Here is an 18,970-nt window from a genome sequence, read left to right on the forward strand (position 1 = left end):
CCAATTTTTAAAATTAAATCTTATTAAATAATATAATCAAATGAATTTTCGAAAAACTTCTGAGGGCGATTTTTATTCTGATTTATAGGTGGTATCTAATATATTTTTTCATTATTGATTCCAAACTTTTGTAGTCAAATGCAAGGGTATTTCAGTGTCGGCTTGCCGATCCTTAAATTCCTGTTATATGTTTATCTTTCCTCTTTTTGTTAACATGGTTTCTTATTCTTGATTTTGGGGCATTCTTTCTATCGTTCCTTTTTTGCTTGGTTTTAAAAATTCTCTCACTAGAAGCTAAGTTTTTGTTTTAATTATAATTTCCTTTGGTTTTCTTTATCTTTTTGTGGTTTTACTTTAATGTTGTTTTGGCTTTTGTTTAATTTTAAACATTATTTGGTTTTGGTTGGGCCAATTCTTGCAAATTTGTTGTTTAGAAAATGTTTTTGTGTTGGATTTTTGTGGTTTACTTTCGTGACGAACAAATTTTTACGTGCCGCGAAATATATTTTATTTTTGTGTTTAAATTTTTTTGGGAAAGTGAATGAGGGTGAGGGATTTGCCCCCTGGCTTTGAGCAAAAAAAAGTTGTCTCTATTTTTACAATTATTCGTTTTTCTTAGTTTTGTAAATCGTATAATTTTATAGTTTTTTTCTTTGCTTTGTTTAAATATCTTTTCTTAATGTCTTGTTCATTTTTTGTTTCTGTTCTTTTTTTTTCGTTTTTGTTATGTTCTTAAAAGTTAATTCAATTCGTGTTTGGTTTGCTTCGCTCATTTTTAAACAATTTTGCTAATTTTCTTTTTTTTTTCGCTGTGTATATCGCCTATCCAATGTCGTCTGTTAGTTTTAGTTTAATGTTAATGTTAATGTTAATTTTACCATTAAATGTATGCTTTAAAATTAGTGTTAGTTGTTCTGCCTGAACGCTTCTTAATCGTTCTGTTAAAGGTACGTTCTAAAAAAAATGTCTCCCTTTATGCGATTTTCTCGTTTTTCGTTTATAATTTATTAATTTTAGTGTTAGTTTCGCCGGCCCCACAATGCCCCCGATTTTCCCCCGAATACCTTTATATATATATTCATATATCTATGTGTTTATGTATAAACTGTTGGAGCTCACAATCTCTTGTGGCAAATGGTAGCGACCCCAAAAAGTCGAGTTTAATTAATGTCCAAAGTCTAACCCCTTTGACCCCTTGGAATATCGTTAGTTTTCTTATAGTTTTGCCCAATTTGTTTTGTAAAAAATATTTCAACATTTTTACACTTTTGTTTGTCTGTTGGTTTCTCTGTCTCTTGAGTTGATTTTCCGTTGTTTGCTCCAATTTCCATATAAATATGTTTTAATTAAGTTTTCCTTTTCAACGCCTGTTTTTTCCTTACTTTTTTGTTTTGTTTTAGTGACTAGTGATATAGATGACATGCACGCACACTCATGCACTCAGAAAAATTTGAGCCGAGAGAGGACTTCGTAAATCCCGTTTTATGTGGAACATCTATTTGTTTATTCCTGTGAAACCTTAGAGGTTCGTTTCAATTGTGCTAGGGATGTTTTCGAATTTGTTGGGGACAAAAATTTAGTATCCTTTCTTTCTGGGAATTTCTTTTATGAAAGAATTGATAAAAAAAAGCAATTTTTTGCCAGTTAAGCCTGAAAAAATAACGACAGCTTGCCATTTCTCGATTTTCTTGGAATTTTGAAAAAATCCCTTAGGGCCAGAAATATTTTATTTATTAAGAAAAATCAATTTTCCCCCTGCCCCGCGTTCATTTTCAATTAATCAACTCGCGACTACAATCATTTGCACTTGTCACACGAATCAAAACAGCGCCATGAAACAAATGCCAAAAACGGCAAACTTTCCGAATGAAATCAAATTCAAATTAGCCAAAATGCCCAAGGTGTGGGTGTGTGGGTCTGTGTGTGTGTTTTCGGGGGCGTGGCCGATAATGAGCCTGCTGAAAATGAGCAGCAGGGGCAACGGCAACGGCAACGGCCAACAGACCAACAGCCCAACAACAATAACAATTCAAATATAATGAATGAAATTATGTTGAAAACATATTTTTCCTCTGCTCTAGGGGCTCCTCTTCCCTTTCCCCGCACCACCGAAAAATGTCGACAAACTTTGTCCTCCTGACCAGCAACGTTTTTCTTTTTTTTTCGGCTGGTTCTGGGGGTCTGGGAAAATGGTGGGGAAAAGGAAAAGCTTCCAGGGGGAGGCTGTTTTCCTATTAGCAAGCAATAAATTCGCCGCTCTTATTGAGCCAAAAAGGTGGGCGAAAACAGAAGCAGAAACATAGATAGGACATTAAACGACATGGGGAAGGGGTCGGGGAAAATGGGGAAGGGAAAAGCGTGTGCTGAGGATGTGGAGGTGGATCAGTGATGCCCAAAGTCTCGATAAGAAAATAGGAAAACTAAAAAATATTATTTTGGTATTTAAAAAAGAGACTTAATTATTTCTAATATTTCTAAAAAAGAAAAAAACCCTACACTTTTATAATAATATTAAAATCGCTTTTAAAATAAGTTAAATAGTTAAAACAATAAAATTGTGTTATTAAAAAAAAGACTTAATTATTTTTAATATTTCTATAAAAGAAGGTCCAAAAACACATTTTAAAAATATGAAACTGTATTCTGAATACTTTTTAACAAAATGTCAATAGTTAAAGATTTTAAATAAATGCATAAACGAAAATTTGCAGACATATCTGTCTGAAAAACAGCCACAATTTCAACACTGGTTTTGGAGAGACGGTGTTCGGTGGATTTTCGAGTGTGGGTGCGGAAAAGGCTGCCTTTTGGAAAATGTCGCCCAAGGGTGTAAAGTTGGTTTTTGCTTCGAGTTTTTCCAACCGAGAACCGAAAACCGGCAACGGTAGTGGAAATGGAAATGGCCAACTGGCCAAGGGGAAGTACCCCGGAGTAGCGACTGTTTCGTCGGGGCTATAACTTTATGATTGCTTTTGTATTGTCCACTGCGTTTGGGGGGCCCATAGATAAAATGCCGGTACAGTGGGAAATGTTCAATGATGAATATTTCCGGCTAAGCCAACTGCCATTGGTTTTTTATTTGATTACTTTTGCCCCATCAATCGGCATGCAATAGGTTTCCCTTTGTTTTCTGTCACAGGACTAAGCTTCAAATTGAAATTTCAATTGAATGGTCAATGGGAAAATGTTTTATTCCATTGATTTAAATTAAATAAATGATTTTGAAGAGAGCACGATTTTGTCAATGAAACGGTTTTAAAATCAATTATAAATGCGAATTGAGAAGTGTTTTTGTTTAAATCGGTTGGGAATCGGTTATAAGTCCAGTGCGAATCGGTTATGAACCGGTAAATGTTTTCTAAGCCAACCAATTGCCAAATCGGACATTCCACTGTAAGTACATTTAGGCCGCAAAAGTGAAAACAAACAAATAGACCGAATTCTTGGCCACGTTCGCCGCTGATACGCATCGCTCATTGGCGGCCAAAAGCGAAGGGAAAACCAGTCTAAATGAATGAAACAAAGCCAAAGTATGAGCAAGGGGAAAAGCAGAAGCAAAAGCAAAAGCAAGAGCAAAATCAAGAGCAACAGCCAAAAGCAGAAAGCAGAAAGGAGCAGGGCTAATGTCCTTTTTGTGTGTGGCCACACAGTTTGCATTGTTACGACTTTGGGGCGGAGTCCCGAGCCACCCACTCGACCACCCAACTCCCGAATTCCCACCCCACCGCATTATTTGCTTTTCTTGTGTCTTGTGTGTCCGCAACAATTATGATTTGCGGTCTCCAACTGCCCCCATTCCAGATTTACTTCTTCTTCACTTCGGGCGCGCTGTATTTCGTGGGTAACCTATTAAATGGCTTGTGCTTAAATAACATCAAAGCCACACGGGAAGAAAAAAGAGAGAAATTGTGCAAAATAATGTAAAATAAAATCAATTTTAAATTTTAAATTTTAATTAAAGCGCACGTATCATAAAAATATTTAAAAACCCTTCTTTTCTTAGACAGTGATAAATAAAAAAAGTGTAAAATATTTCTAGGTTCTCCTAGAATGCTTCTCCCAGTGCAGAAAAACTTCCGAAATTTGTGCGCTTTTTATATCCCAAACAGGATTCAGCTGACATCGCCACTCCCTCCATCTTCAGATATAATATTTCGTTAATGGCTTTTCATTTTGTGTGCATTTCACTCATCGCCTCGCCCCGTCTCCCTCTGGCACACTGTCTGCTATAACTCTTCGCCTGCATTTCATTTAATTAAAAACTGGAAAAGTGTTGTGTGTGATATGGGCGGGGGTATGTTCCAGGGGCCAGGAGGCGGGGCTCTGAGGGGGCTGGAACAATTGCACTGCGGTGACTGTGATTGACACTTGCTTGTGACGACACACGCATTGTGGTTTTTGTTGGCATCGGCAATAATTCAGGATCAGGCGACCAAAAAAATGAAGTCAATGAAAGAATTTAAACAAATTTTAAATCTTTAAATATATTTTTTAATTTTAAATGGTAAAAATATTATCTAAATTTATAAGCAAGTAATTGCTTGGAAATAAAAAGTTACTAATTTTTTAGAAAATCAATTAGGGAGTTTAAATCGTTTAAAATATTTAGTTAATACTAGTAAATATCTTTGTAAAACTGGAAATTTATACAAAAAGAATAAAATATGGGCACAGTTTTTTGTAATAAATCAGTTATGTATTAAAATAAAAAAAATTCTACAGTTAATGCACCAAAAAAAACCTTAAAAAAAGTATTAAATATCTAGCTTCAAAAATTAATAATTAAATGTATCTATTTTATTAATTAAAAATATGTTTACGTGTCAATAAAAAAAAGTCCCTTTAGTGAGTCGCAATAACGAAAACGAAACCCTTGTCACCTGTCCGCTGTTAAAATTTCCCTCGGCTAACAGAAATATGTTATGCCGCGTACATTTTAAAACTTTCTGTTTTTCCGCACACCGAAAAAAAGGGGAATTCCCCTGCTTGTTTTTTGTCGTTGGCTCCCCCTAATCAGGCATCATTTGATTTTATGAGCAATAAAAAGTGTAAAGCAAATAAACGGGGCTGCAAATAAAGCAATGGCCATATAACACCAGGAAAAATGCGAAGGCGAAGGAAACTTTTGGAGTATCTCCCTTTTTATTTGGCAGGTGGCTTCTTCCTTTCTTGTTTCTTTTATTTTTAGTGAATTATGCAACCGGAAATTAGCATAAATTATGAGCCCGGTGGCGAGCGTGGGAAATGTTAATTGGGCGGCAAAAAGAAACGTGAGCAGTGAAAGCAACTTGGACGCGTTTTTGCCAATTAGGCAGTGCAAGCGCCAAAATTGAATTTGAATTTCTAATGGTGATTATTTACTATGCAACCACATGCGCTCGCACCAACACACGCAGACACTCACACACACACATACCGTCATAGAGGCCCACGTACACTTGGGCATAATAACTAAAGCTTTGTGCTAACTAATTGCCCCAAGGCGAAATCGTGGAAGGGGGGGATTTTCCGGGTTTTCCGGGGCCTGGGGCTGCATTTACCCCCCATTTTCCTCTCTCATATTCTCCCGGTTTATTTGCACTAATTTGCATGCCTCATTTGCAGTCACACACACACGACAACACACACACACACTCGTGCACGCGGAGAAAAGAATCTAGCAGAAGAATTCATCATTTTAAAAAGGCTTTCTTCCCGTCAGGTGTTCTTCAATTATAATTTTAAAATTATTAACCCTGAATTAATTAAAAGTTTTGTTTGCAACATTTTATATAAAAACTTATAAAATATATACAAAATATTAAAATTATTATTTTAGGTTATTTAAATGGATCTGTAGGTTGAATATTATTTCCAGGGGCAGAAAACTTTTTAAATCACTGAATTTTCGGTTTCTTTCCTCCGCTTTCTCTCGGTGCACAAAAACATACATATACATATACGCCTTTTTTGTTGGCTTTTTCCTGTTCCTTTATTTTGGTTCGCTTAGCTAACTAATGTTGTCCCCCTTCTCTTCGTTTTCTTGTTCAACAAATACGCTTTCTTTTTCTTTCTTTTTTTTTTTGCATTATTTCGTTATTCTTGATGTTTGGCTAGGCTAATTTAATTTCACTAATTTAATTTCGCTCTCAATTATTACCATAAATCGTATTTATTTATCTGTTGCATACTATTTTGCGCTTCGTTTCAGTTGAATTGGTTTACTTACTTATTTTGTTCGTTTGTTTGGTTTTTTGTTTTGTCGTCACTTTTTTGTCTCTGTTCATTTACGTTGCCTAGAAAAAAAAACCGTTTTGTTTAGCATCGTTTGCCTGTTTAAACATTAGTGTACAAATTATTTATAGTTAGTTATACCTTTTATGTATACAACAAATACAATTTATTATAGTTATAGTTACTTGGATTCTCGTCGTCGTTTCTGTTATTCTGTTTTTGTGGAACAAGTTTTTTTGGTAATTATTTTTTTTTTTGGTTTTGTATCCCCTTTCTCTCTGGTTAAAGAAAAAACAAATGCGAATTTCATTCATTACTTGTGTTTTGCTTTTGTTGGCTTCTTCAGACTGTGTGTGGTGTGTGTTCTCCGGAATACTGGATATCGATCGACGGATCGATACATATCGATACGCTTACAACACGGGCCTGGCCACATTGGGCTTGGCCGTCGTCGAGGCGATCTCCGATAGCTTTATGTCGATGGGCATCCGGGTGTCGTAGAGCGTCGGAGCCTGCAGGATGATGCCGGCGGTGCCGACGACCACGGCTATTGTGAAGATCCACAGGAACAGGCGGTCGAGCACCATGGCCACGTACTTCCAGTCCTCTTTCACCTGTTGGCATAATTGTCCAAGTTATTATCATTGTTACTGAATACCCTTTTCAATGGCTAGCCATTGTTAAATGAGTTTAAAGTCAAATTAGGTGGCTATAATATTTCAAAGGTTTTTTAAATTACTCAATTCATATTCTATCTTATGTAAATAAATGAAATTCTTGTATTTATCTGCTATAGACTTTTCTGTTAATTTTTATTTATTTAAAATTTAAATATATGCTATTTTTTAATTTCTTTAAACACCTTTTAAGGGCTTTTAGCTTGTTACTACTATTTATTTTAAAATTGACATCTTTAAAAAAGAAAACATTAAATTTTGAGCCAACAAGATTCCCCCCTTTCGATTGCCATTCATTCGATATTCATGCGCTGGGCCTGGAGTTCATAAGCCAGGCAATATGTTCAACTTTGTCCACGCATCTTGCGACTAATTCCCCCGTCAGTCCGCTGCCACGCCCCCATTCCACCGCCTACCATCGCCCAAGGGGGCGTGGCGTAAATGACACGCACTCAATGTAAATGCCGCCGAAGCTGTCTCGCATTTCTCAGCATTCGATGTTGCAGTGCCGCCAAATTGGACATTTTATAGCGGAATTTCTAAGATCTAAGAGAGTAAAAAAGCTGCTTATATTTTAATATTAAAAAATATTTTCTACAAATTTTTACAGTTAAAAATATGTGGGTTAATATGAAGAAATATCTATAAAAGAAATATTTTATATAGGTTTAAATTTAAACATCTTCAATAGTTTCCTTACATCTTTAAAACAAATATTTTTAGATATAGTAAAAACTCCATTATTTTCCGAAAAATTTTCATAATTCAAGACTTCAATGTAGCTACTTTTTTGCCCCTGCATTTGACAACACTGCCTCTGGATTCTGTGTCCCGTGTTCTGTGCTCTCCATTTTCCGTCCGGAGGTGTCCTAGTTCCGTCCAAGTGTCCGGGAGTGTCCCAGTCCCAGTGCCACGCCTCCTCCTCCTCCTCCGCCGCTAAGCCCGGCAGGACATTCCAATAATGATTGAATGTGTGCGTAATTTTAATAAAATACTTTTATTGGCATTTTGTTCGATGCCACAAGAAAACATTCATTATGATGAGAGGACAGCAGCAACAGCAATGCTCGTAACTACGCGAACAAGCAGGCGTACAAGGCTGCACTCAAAGAAAAAACGGGGTGGTAGTTCTATGATTTTATATTATTATGTTACTAAAGTAATAATATTATTTTACCAGGAATTTAGAACAATTAAAAATCTATAAACATAAATAAAAATATACCTTCCTTCCTTCATATTTTATTTAAAATTAATTTACGATTTTTTCTTGTTTTGAAATCTTATTAAAACCATTTCTCTATTTTTTTTGTGAGCAGCTTGGACTTTTTTTGAGTGTGCGATGGCAGGACATGGCCGTAGTCGCTGCTCAATAAGGCGCATGAAAAGTCATTAAAACTTTTGGCGCAGCCGGCATAAGTCCGCCCATAGAGACGATGCCCCACGGACACACATATGGACACCGGGACACCAGGACACCGGGACATCGGCACACAGCGGATGGGAAAGGTCAACAAAAGGGCAGAGAGCCAGTGACAGTCGGACATCATCAACAACTGGGCTCTGGCCAAGGTACATATCTCCACTCCGGAGCTTCCGAACTCCAGTTCGAGTTCGAGCCCCGAGTCCTCGAGTCCTGGCCATCGATTATCGACGTGCCAATAAATCCCGCCTTAGGCCGCTCTAATTTATTGCGCCAGGCTTATTAACATCAAAGCCCACACTGTCTCTGTTGCCGTCTCTCTCTTGGCCTCAGTTGCCGTCTCCCTCTCCCTCTCCCAGGTATCCCCGTCTCTGTCGCGACCAAACGTTAAGCGGCTTTGGGGCCACTTGTGTTTTCTTCTTTTTTTTGTCGGTTTTCCAGTTTCCTCCTCTTTATTTTCACTGGCTTGCTGCACTTGAATTCCTGAAGAGCAAGGAAATTTTATTTTTCCAATGGGATACGACAAATAAAATGTTCTTTTAAAGCTAATCCCCCGCGAACATTGGCGAACTTATTGAAATGTTCAAGTGTACTTAGGTTATTGGTTAGACCAAAAAAAATATACTATATGTACTTAATATAAATTATATAAATTCTGTACCCTTTGGTATTCATTTCATACGCAATAATATTGGGGTAATAATCAAAATATTCAAATATTGTTATTAAATTTTGGTACACCCAAAAAAAGCTATAGTTTAATCTTAAAGCTGGTTGTGTTAAAAATATAGTAGTATAAAAATGTGGTCTTGAATAATAATAAAATAATAAAAAGTTTGTACTCTGCAGACTTAATTTCATACTAAATATTATTATGTATATATTTTGTAGTTTTATTTTAATGCTTCCGAAAGTATTAGAATAGTAATCAACTTATTAAAATATTTTTCAAACTCAAAACCTGCAGGAATATTTTAGTTTTTATAATATTGTATTTTCAAGGAATTCAAGAATGATGTAGAAAACCGAAATCAAGAGCTTTTACGCTTGATTTCAAGAACAGTTGTGCTCAAAAGAATACTGAAATCAGGCGGATTTGCGCTTGATCTTTTCGTTTTCCAGTTATTTTTTGTGAAAACATATTTTATGTAATATTTATTGTTATTTACTATCCAAGGACTCACCCTTGTGCTCTCCTCCTCCTTGCGCGTCTGATCCGCGATGTAGGTGACCCCGTCCATGGCCTTGTGGAGCTCGGGGCAGGTGTGCCACCTCTGGCGCACGTTGCCACGCCCCGAGCAGCAGTGCGGGCCGCCCTCGCGCTGGCAGGCGGGCAGAATATCACAGACGCCCGCCGGCGGAGGCGGTGGGGGTGGCGTTCCGGCCGCCGCTGCCGCTGCCGCCGCTGCTGCCGCCGCCGAGGTGCTGGGTCCGCCTCCTGCTGCCGCCGCCGCCGCCGCTGCCGCTGCCGCCGCTGCTGCCGAGGTGGTGGGTCGTTGCTGGTACTGCTGCTGCTGCTGCTGGTGGTGCATCTGCTGGTGGTGCAACTGCTGGTGGTGCAGCAGCTCCGACGACTGGCAGGCCGCCCCGGCGCCCATGCCCTGGTGGATCTGGATGGTGCCGCTGCAGCAGGACTCCGCCAGCGTGGAGGCGGTGGCCACCGAGTTAACCGTCGTCGTCGACTTTATCACATTCGGATTGGCCATGCCCAGGTCGCTGGTGGTGGTGGAGGCGTGCGCCTGGTGGGCGTGCTGCGGCAGCGGCGAGAAGTTGGCCGAGCAGCTCGACTGCTGCCGGTACAGGTTGTGGCCCCCGTAGCCACCGCCACCGCCCCCGTTCCCTCCGCCATTCCCATTCCCATTCTGACCCGTCTGGCTGGAGGTCGAGGTCATCTGGCGGAACTTGGTGGGCGTCAGTGGGTGGTCCAGCAGCGAGCCGCCCGTCTGCTGGTACTGATTGTGGTACTGGGCGTCGATCAGCGAGGACGTGGTCGAGGTCTGCTGGTTGGCCGTCGACATCGTCGGCGGATACAGGGAGCTCAGGTGGCCGGTGATCGTGGAGGCGCCCCCTCCCCCGCCCATGCCCCCCATGCCCCCCATGCCGCACTCGTCCATCAGGTTGTAGGTCTGCGCGCGGTGCTGCAGGTGGGGCGAGGTGCTGCGCGATGTCGTCTTCGGGCTGTGGTGCATACTGAAAAGATTCGGAAAATATTTATTTTTATAAGGAAACAAGAAAAAAACAAACAGAAAAAGTTTTTAACAAAAACCTAATTTTCCACAAAAAAATAATTGGTTTTTTGACCGTAACAATGGAAGTACTGATCCAAATATAGATTGTCATACCTTTCTGAACTCGTTATTAAATTTCCAGTCGATTGACATTTAAACCTGGACATTTTATTGGTTTTCAATTTTTTGAAAAAAATCATGGGGTACCCCCTTATAAAAAAATTAAAAATTGGCGAAAATTTTATTTTTCCAAAATCACACGGAAATTATTATGGATTTACTTGTTTTTTTGTTATCTGTTCAAAACAGTATGTATTTTTGGTGTAGGACCATTTTTGGCCAAGTTATAGCAAAAAAACAAAAGAAAAAATTCCAATTTTTGTCATAAACTGAAATCCCAAATTTCCAAAAAAAACAAAACCATTTTTTTCTCTAAAACAAAGGAAATACTGATTCAAAGTATGGATTGTCAAACCTTTCTGTACTTGGTTTTAAATTTCCTAACGATTGGCATTTAAACCTAGACATTTTATTGGTTTTTAATTTTTTGAAAAAAATCATGGGGTACCCCCTTATAAAAAATTTAAAAATTAGCGAAAATTGTATTTTTTCAATCGGAAAGTGTTATGGATTTATTTATTATTTTGTTATCTGTTCAAAACAGTATGTATTTTTGGTGTAGGCCAATTTTTGGCCAAGTTATGACTGTGTGTGTCGTTACTTGTGCGTGTGATTTTCTTTCAATTGTGTTTGTAAATGCATACTTTTAATAATTCCCCAAGGTCGTTCAAAACGTAAGCCAACTTAAACTTACCGAGACAAGGCCACCGGCGGTGGCAGCGGTGGTATTTGATCCCTCAGTTCGAGTCCGTTGCAGGTGCGCACCATTAGGCGGCGCGAGGATTTTCTGTGAATTAGAGGATGTCAGGGGCTTACTGTACAGTGGTCACCCACACTGTAGGCAACACTCACATCATCTCGCTGATCGGATAGAGCGGACGCCGCATGACCAGGAAGCGGGGCAGCTGGTTGATGAACACGGTCCGCACCCAAGGAGCCATCGTGTGCGTCTGCGGCGACCGGAAGTGGATGTTCAGCACCAACACAGTCACACAGATGCTGCACAGAAAGAAAAAAACCCGAGAAGGGTGTTTAATATAAAGTTTATAAATATAAATTTATTATCTTAACAGTGTTGTATTTTTTAAATTTCATATTCTGATTTTTTAATATATTAAAACACTAGGCAAATATAATTTTATTACAAGAATATTTTTCCGAAATTTTTATTTATAATTTCTAATCGGTATTAACTTAAAAGTTTATTTGTTTTTATTTTTATTTATGATATGATATTTTCTAATATTTTTTCAAATACTTAAAATAGTTATTAATTAAAATATACTTTTCTTCACTTTCTGTAATATGTATTTAGCAAACTTTATTATCTGGAAGTGCATGATAAATTGTCACTATATTTTGTCCCCTCTGCAGAAGAGTTGTCCAAGGATAAATTGAGGGGGTGGTGGGAGATGTTTGAGAACATGCAGAAAGGACTTAAGTGAGTTGCTCTCTTAGTCTGGGTAATTAACTTTCGACGCCCACGTCTAATTAGCAGCTGGCCAAGGCGTTGGAAAAGAATAAGGGGGTTGGGAGGGGGCAGGGACTCGAGGAGGGTGTCCTGCCAGCCTTAATTACATCATTTGAGGCGAGGTCCTGTTGCGCCACTGGCGATTCCATTGTTGGCAGACTCCGACTCTCGGTTTCAGTCGACTTTTGTTTACCAACAATTAGGCGGCCATCATTTGGTGTGCCGGCCAGCCGCCTTGTGGGCGTGGCAAATGACTGTAAATTGCCGCAGCCGTTTAATAGGGCCCCAGCGGGGGGCGGGGGCCGGCAAGAGGGCGTGGCACTAAGCCAAGCTAAGCCAAACGGCTGCCGAATCGAGTTTTATTTTCCTCCACCGGTTTGCGAAACTTTTCAAAAAACTTTTTAAACTACATATTCCGAAGTTTTCAATGATTTGAATTTTTGGGGTATATAAAGATGATTGAGTTTTTTACTTTGTCGTAGTAATGGCTACACAAATATGTTTATAGTTTAGTAAATAAAATAGAAATACAGAATCTTCTAGTTTTCTTTACTATTATTATTTAATATTTCAAATTTTAAATGAAAAGTTTTTATATTAAAATTTAATATTTCAAGTACCCAGCACTTAAGTACTTGGGCCGCATTAGTGGCACATTTGGCTCGGAGATCGATGGGGAAATCGTGGGAAAATCGCGGGAAAACCCGAGCAACTCACCTGAAGGTATCCAGTATCATGGTGAAGAGCACGAACTTTCCCAGCAGCGGCACCACCAGCGATGTGGGCGGAATGATTTCCGCCAGGAGCAGGAAGAACACAGTGAGCGACAGCAGAATGGATATGCTTAATGAGACCTGCAAATATACGTACAGTACATATATATATATGTATTACAAGGGGGTGCTGGGGGCTAGGGGGCGTGGCAAATTGAGCTGCACGTCGAGCGGAAAATCTAAAGCGCCATAAAGAAGCGACAATTGCGAACTGCGAACAACAACGGGAAACTGGAAACGGGAAACTCCCGGCCTGATAAGGATTCTCATTTATAATGCATAAATATTGCTCAGACGCAGCTTAAGCTCTTTTTTCTTCCCATGGAGCATTTTCTTTGCTCTTCCCCTTTGCCCCCTTGCTTTAATAGTGTCGCAATCAGGGTGTGCATATTGATTGCATAATACTCCCAAAAGGTATCTGGTTTATGGTGATTTTTTGTTGGGAATAAATAGTTTTTGGTGCTAAAAAAAAATAAATTAATTAATAATTTATACGAAAATAAATAAAACTAATCAAATAAAGCATAAGATATTATATCTTAAAAGTATTAAAAAAAATACAAAAAAATAAACATTGTAGACTTAATGTACATAGAAATATTTTTTCCCTAATTCCACCATTAAATAAATGGTAGAAACACATAACAGCAGACCTTTGAATTAATTAAATAATCAAACCATAAGTCGTTTGGATTAGCTAATTAGTGTAGCAGTTTGGCCTTATTAATTTCTATGGTATTTACTTGTTGTAATAGGAAAGGCATCTAAGCCCTTTGGATTAATTAATAAATACACAAAAGTTAAGCGTGCCTTACGTTTACTTCATTAATAACAAAACCTTATGGTTGACGTAGTTAATTAAATATGAAGTTAATAGACTTAGTAAATATTATAATAATTTTAATTAGAAAACTATGAATATCATATTGTATTTAAATGTATAAATATTTTCCAATGCTGTTTTAGACCCTAAAATTCTAAATGTAATCATTTAAATTTATTAAATAAATACTATTTATTACCAAGAATGTTTTAGTTTCAAACTAATTTCCTTGCTGCCCGATAATTTGAATTTCAGTGCCAGACAATCGCCAAGATTCCGCTCGCTTGGCCATTCCATTTGAGGCACAAATCCAAATTGATTTAGAATGCCTAAGCGGGCATCACAAGCAAATAATAAGCCAGGGCAATGGGCGTATGAAAAGGCGGTTTGTCAGCCGGCAATTGCGGCCTTGCCAAAAGCTGGCCAACAAATCATATGCAAAGGCAATGGAAAATGCCAAAAAAAAAGAAAAAAGCAAAAAAAAACGTGAAAATGGAAATGAAAACGAAAGCGCGGCATACTTTTCAGGGCGCTCAATAAGGCGAAAAATGATTTGTAGAAGGGGGCGGCGGCAGGGAGGTGGGCGTGGCAGCTCACCTTATTTATGCCTAAGCTGCTTGTAATAAAGTGTGTTTGTATGGCTTTCGATCTGTGTGTGTGTGTCGGCAGAAAGTAATTAAATGTCGAAAATGAGACGCGCGATTTGAGCCTCTCTTCTGTCTGTCTGCCCGTCTGTGTGAGTGTGTCCTCTTAATGTCTGTGTGCGTGTACGTGTGTGTGTGTGTCTGTGTGCGGCATAAATTTTCGATGCTTAATGATTTTATGATAATTAGCCTTAGTTTGGGGCCAGGGCTTGTAAAGCGATTAGTGACGTTGCCTAATTAAGGTTACAACTTGCCAAGCAAATCCAATGCCAGCTTCCTCGACCTTTCCACTATAAAAACACTGAGAAAACTAAATAATATTTATTTTATAAATTATATAAAATAAAGAAAACCATTTATTATTAAAATATACATAAAAAATATATATGCTTCCGAGAATAAACATTATGATAAATTTTTAATTTAACTACAGTGACCAAATATTTATAACATTTTTTAAAATAAATATAGTTTAATAAAATTATAAAAGAAAATAATTTAGTTTAAAATTAAATATTAAAAGCTTAGTATTTTTTTCTCAGTGTGCCTCTATCGATGGCTGGGCGTCTTAGAGATGGCAAAAATGGCGAAAGGCGAAAGGATCCAAATGCAATCGCCTCACGCTCTCATCGCCAGTGACCTGCTCATTATTTATGCAAATGCTTGGTGTAATTAAGGTTGCCAAATGCATTTCGGTTACGATTTCGGTTCGGTTCTGTTGGGTCGGGTTGAACAGCTCGAACTGGATGGCTCGGATGTCCCAACTGATGGGCCAGTTTCAATCTGTGGACTCCGTTCGTAAAACGTAATTGTTTCGGCCATAAAAATACGATGCAAATAAACGGAGGGGAATTGGGAACAGTGCGGCTACTTAGTATTGGAAAAGTAGCCCTTCGTTTCCTGCACGGAAAACAAAAAAATGAGCAGAAAAAAATGTGTCCCAAAACTACAAATTATAAAATGTCAAACAAATTGGACAGATGAGGCTATAAATAAACTTGAAAATGTAAAAGAATGTATTAAATTCTTTATTTTCCTTTTACCAATTAATCTGTGAACAGTTAATATTATTTATATATATAGGAACCACTCAAAAATTACTGTAGATATGAAGAATTATTTACACAAATATTTATATATTCGTATTTTGGTTCTAATCCTATTTCTAAGCACTATTTTTGCATTCCTATTCCTCTTTTCGCTCTATTTTTGCAGCGTTTGACTTGTAATTAAATCTTGTTAGGCAAAAACAAAAAGAAACAATTTTTGCCAGTGTGCCGCAACCGTTTTTGACCACCCCACCTCCTTTCCACACTCCCGCAATCGGCAATTGCATGAATGAAGTGCGTTGTGGCGCATATGCATGTAAATTGGCAATTCCAATTCCAATTCCGATGCCATCGCGGGGCTGGAACTTCGTAGCTTCGGCCACCGGGGTTCCGAAAGGACGAAAGGATGGGCGCTGGGCGGTGGGCGGTGGGCGGGGCGGACGTGCCAGAGTTGCCACAGTTAACTGCAGACTGACCGGCCAGTGGCGGGAATTTCGGGCGCAGTTCCGCAGTTTGTGTCCTGTTTTATTTCGCTGCCTGCTTTTAGGCGTAAATATTTGCCAGATCCGTGTGTCAGTGTTTCCGTCTGTGTGTTTGTGACGGAGTGAGTGTGCGTGCATGGCCATAAAAGGGACAACAGTGCAATGAAATGTGCCCACTCGGCACAAATCGTAAAAGTCAAACAAAAAAGCCAAAATAACCGGAGATGCCTTCCAAAAAAGAGGGGAAAATATTCTGAAAAAAAAAAAAACTATCGCATGAATTGATTATTTTTTATTGGATCGGCGAAGTTTAAGTACTAGAAAAAAAGTAGTTATGGGTGGAAACTAAATATTACTAGAGAGTCATCTAAATCTAAAATTAATTGGAAAAATTACTTGCCCTAAAAAAGATTAACTTTAAATAGTTTCATGGTGCTTAACTATAAACTAACTATATATAAATAACTATTAAAATTTGCGATGAAACCAGTTTGTAAAAAATTCTAATATTTTAAAATGTAAATATATATATATTTCCTTATACTTTCTTATCAAAAGAACTTAGATAAATACCAACTGCAATGAATCGTTCAAAAAAGTCGTTTTCGTGTGACAGCTTGTTTTAATACGTGCATTATTCGATGAGTACTCATCGAATCGGTCGCTCTTAACTCGATAATGCACACGCAAATCGGGAATTTACATAAGGCCTGCTGGGTTGGCCCATCAAATGCCCGGCGCTGTCAATATTTATAACATAAATTATGCTCCGTGAGCGATGTGGAAATGTCGGATGGCATCGCCATCAACATCAGCATCAGTAATCCACAAACCGCTTGCGCACACAAATTATTTTTGCATTTTATTTATTTTGAAAATTGGCCGTAATTTATTCATAAGTCCCAGGCAGCATGTAAATGTTTATATTTATGCATTATGCCATTTCGTGTTTTCATTTTCATTTTCGTTTGGCGTTTTTCCCTCAAAGAATCGCCAAAGAACCGCAAAAAACGCGCCAGACTTTTGTTCGCATTAAATTGAATACATCGTGTAATTTTATTTACTCAAACTTAAATGATGGCAAACTGGGCGAAAAAAGAACCCACACACAACACAACACACACAAGCAGAAGAGCCGAAAAAAGTGTAAAATCAAAACGAATAAAATGTTGAAATGCATTTTCATTTTCATTTGAGTGTGAAATTATTATTATTTTTTTTTTTGCCTTTTTAATTAAAAGCACATTTTGAGCGGATGGGCGAAGGCTAGGGGCTGAGCTGGTAATAAATTATGGCAATTGGTTTAATGCAAAAAAAAAATCAGAATGGTGAAAAGCGCGGGGAAAATATCAGCAGCAGCAGCAGATGTGAACAAAGCAAATAAGGAAAATAGGGGGAAACGGCAAATGGTATTTTCAAGCTAATGCATTTCAGCTGCGGATGAACTTGATTCTAATGGTTAATTTCACTACGAATAAATGCAATAACATGTGTAGCATTAGCATAAATCCAACGGCCGGAGATAAAGCTTTTAGACACGCGGGCCGCAGCAATTGGCCGACTGATTTAATTAAACTTTAGCTCATTAATTGAGCCCGTTTATCAATCGGGCTACACAATAAAAACTCTAGCAAATAAATAAAAAGGAGTTTTTTTTAAATAAATTTAATAAATTTTTTTTTGCACAATAGTATTTATATTCCCTATTTTATTTCCATTGCAAAAAATGAAATAAATATTACTAAGAAATTTTATATGTAAAAAAAATCGAAATAGTCCTGAAAAATGAATTGAGAATTATAAGGTTGAAATAAGGAAGTGTGAATCAAGGAAACACCATCAAAAAAGGAGATGATGATTATAAAGGGTCCCTTAATACATTCATGAATAGTTACTTGTACACCCAAAAATATATCTTAGGATAACCCTCGACTCACCTTCTCGCCACTGTCCGATGGCAGGTAGAACACGAGGATGGTGAGGAAGCTAATGCCCATGCAGGGGATGATCAGGTTGACCGTGTAGAAAAGGGTCTTGCGGCGCATCGTGATGTTGAAGGTGATGTCCAGATATGGCTCATCGCAGCACGTATAGAACTTCTCGTTCCTGCGGATAAATTAAGGGCGGGGAAATTGGCGTATGAGCTAGGCAAATTGTTACGCAGCGCGTAAATATTTATTAAGGTTCATTCTGGCTGTGGATATTTATTTTGATGGTATTTTATTTGTTTTTTTTTTTTTTTTTGCGTTTGTGGTGCTACCGTTGCAGCATCCGCAGTGTCTGGCACCCAAAACCTATATTTATTTACATAAACACACATATATCCCCAGATATATGGCGCTCCAATCACATAAATCATCGGCCGCATGATAAATATTGTAAAATGCTGAAAAAATATTGGCCTAACTGCTAACTGAGTGTCAAAATGGTTCTGTGTATTTTTGCGTATTTTTGCGTAGCTGCGCAAAGGCAGTGACTTCAAAACTTTCAAATATGCGAACAATATTTGTGTTTCCAGGTTTAATGCTGTTTTTCAGTACTAACATTTTCAGTAAAAAAATATTCAAAAATATAAATACAAAAATAAAATAATTAAATAGAAATGTGTTTTTATGCTGTAATTTAAAAAAATTATTATTAAACTACAAAATTAGCTCATAAATTGTTTTTCTGCGATATCGGAGTACAAAACTGTTTCCAACAAAGAAGAAACCCACTTGAAAAGTTAAGCTAAAGAACCCTTGAACTAACCCTCTGAAACTTTAATCCATTTGCGTTAATCAGTTCGACAGTCATTCAGTCTTTGAGCTCTCGCATTTCTCATATTTTTGCCCCTTTTCCTTCCTCCGGACCAATGCATAATTTAAAAGTTAATAATCTCTGACTACGGCTGCCCACAAAAAAACAAAAAAAATGGGTAGAATATAAAAAAATAATGAAGAAAGAAAATTTTTGTAAATTGAGTAGAGCGGACTTTTCGTTATGTTTTTTTCCCCTCGTAGCACTTGAAAAACTCTTGGAACAGAAGCTGCCAGTGGAGGGACACTGAACAAAACAACGAAAATAA

General features: G+C 37.9%; 1 protein-coding gene across 2 annotated transcripts in view; it reads right to left on the reverse strand.

Moving 5' to 3' along the window:
• Positions 1–5,748: 5,748 nt before the first annotated feature.
• Positions 5,749–18,970, reverse strand: part of nAChRalpha3 (nicotinic Acetylcholine Receptor alpha3) — a 93,477-nt gene continuing 80,255 nt past the window's right edge. For both annotated transcript variants that reach the window (XM_070218859.1, XM_044395786.2), the window contains 6 exons: positions 17,841–18,009; positions 12,850–12,986; positions 11,514–11,660; positions 11,356–11,448; positions 9,498–10,503; positions 5,749–6,827 (listed from right to left, as the gene is read on the reverse strand). In XM_070218859.1, coding sequence (XP_070074960.1) covers positions 6,627–6,827; positions 9,498–10,503; positions 11,356–11,448; positions 11,514–11,660; positions 12,850–12,986; positions 17,841–18,009 — 1,753 coding nt within the window. In that variant the 3' untranslated portion in view covers positions 5,749–6,626. The remainder of the gene's footprint in view (positions 6,828–9,497; positions 10,504–11,355; positions 11,449–11,513; positions 11,661–12,849; positions 12,987–17,840; positions 18,010–18,970) is intronic.

The sequence above is a fragment of the Drosophila takahashii genome, chromosome X, assembly GCF_030179915.1.
Source record: "Drosophila takahashii strain IR98-3 E-12201 chromosome X, DtakHiC1v2, whole genome shotgun sequence".
Lineage (NCBI taxonomy): Eukaryota > Metazoa > Arthropoda > Insecta > Diptera > Drosophilidae > Drosophila > Drosophila takahashii.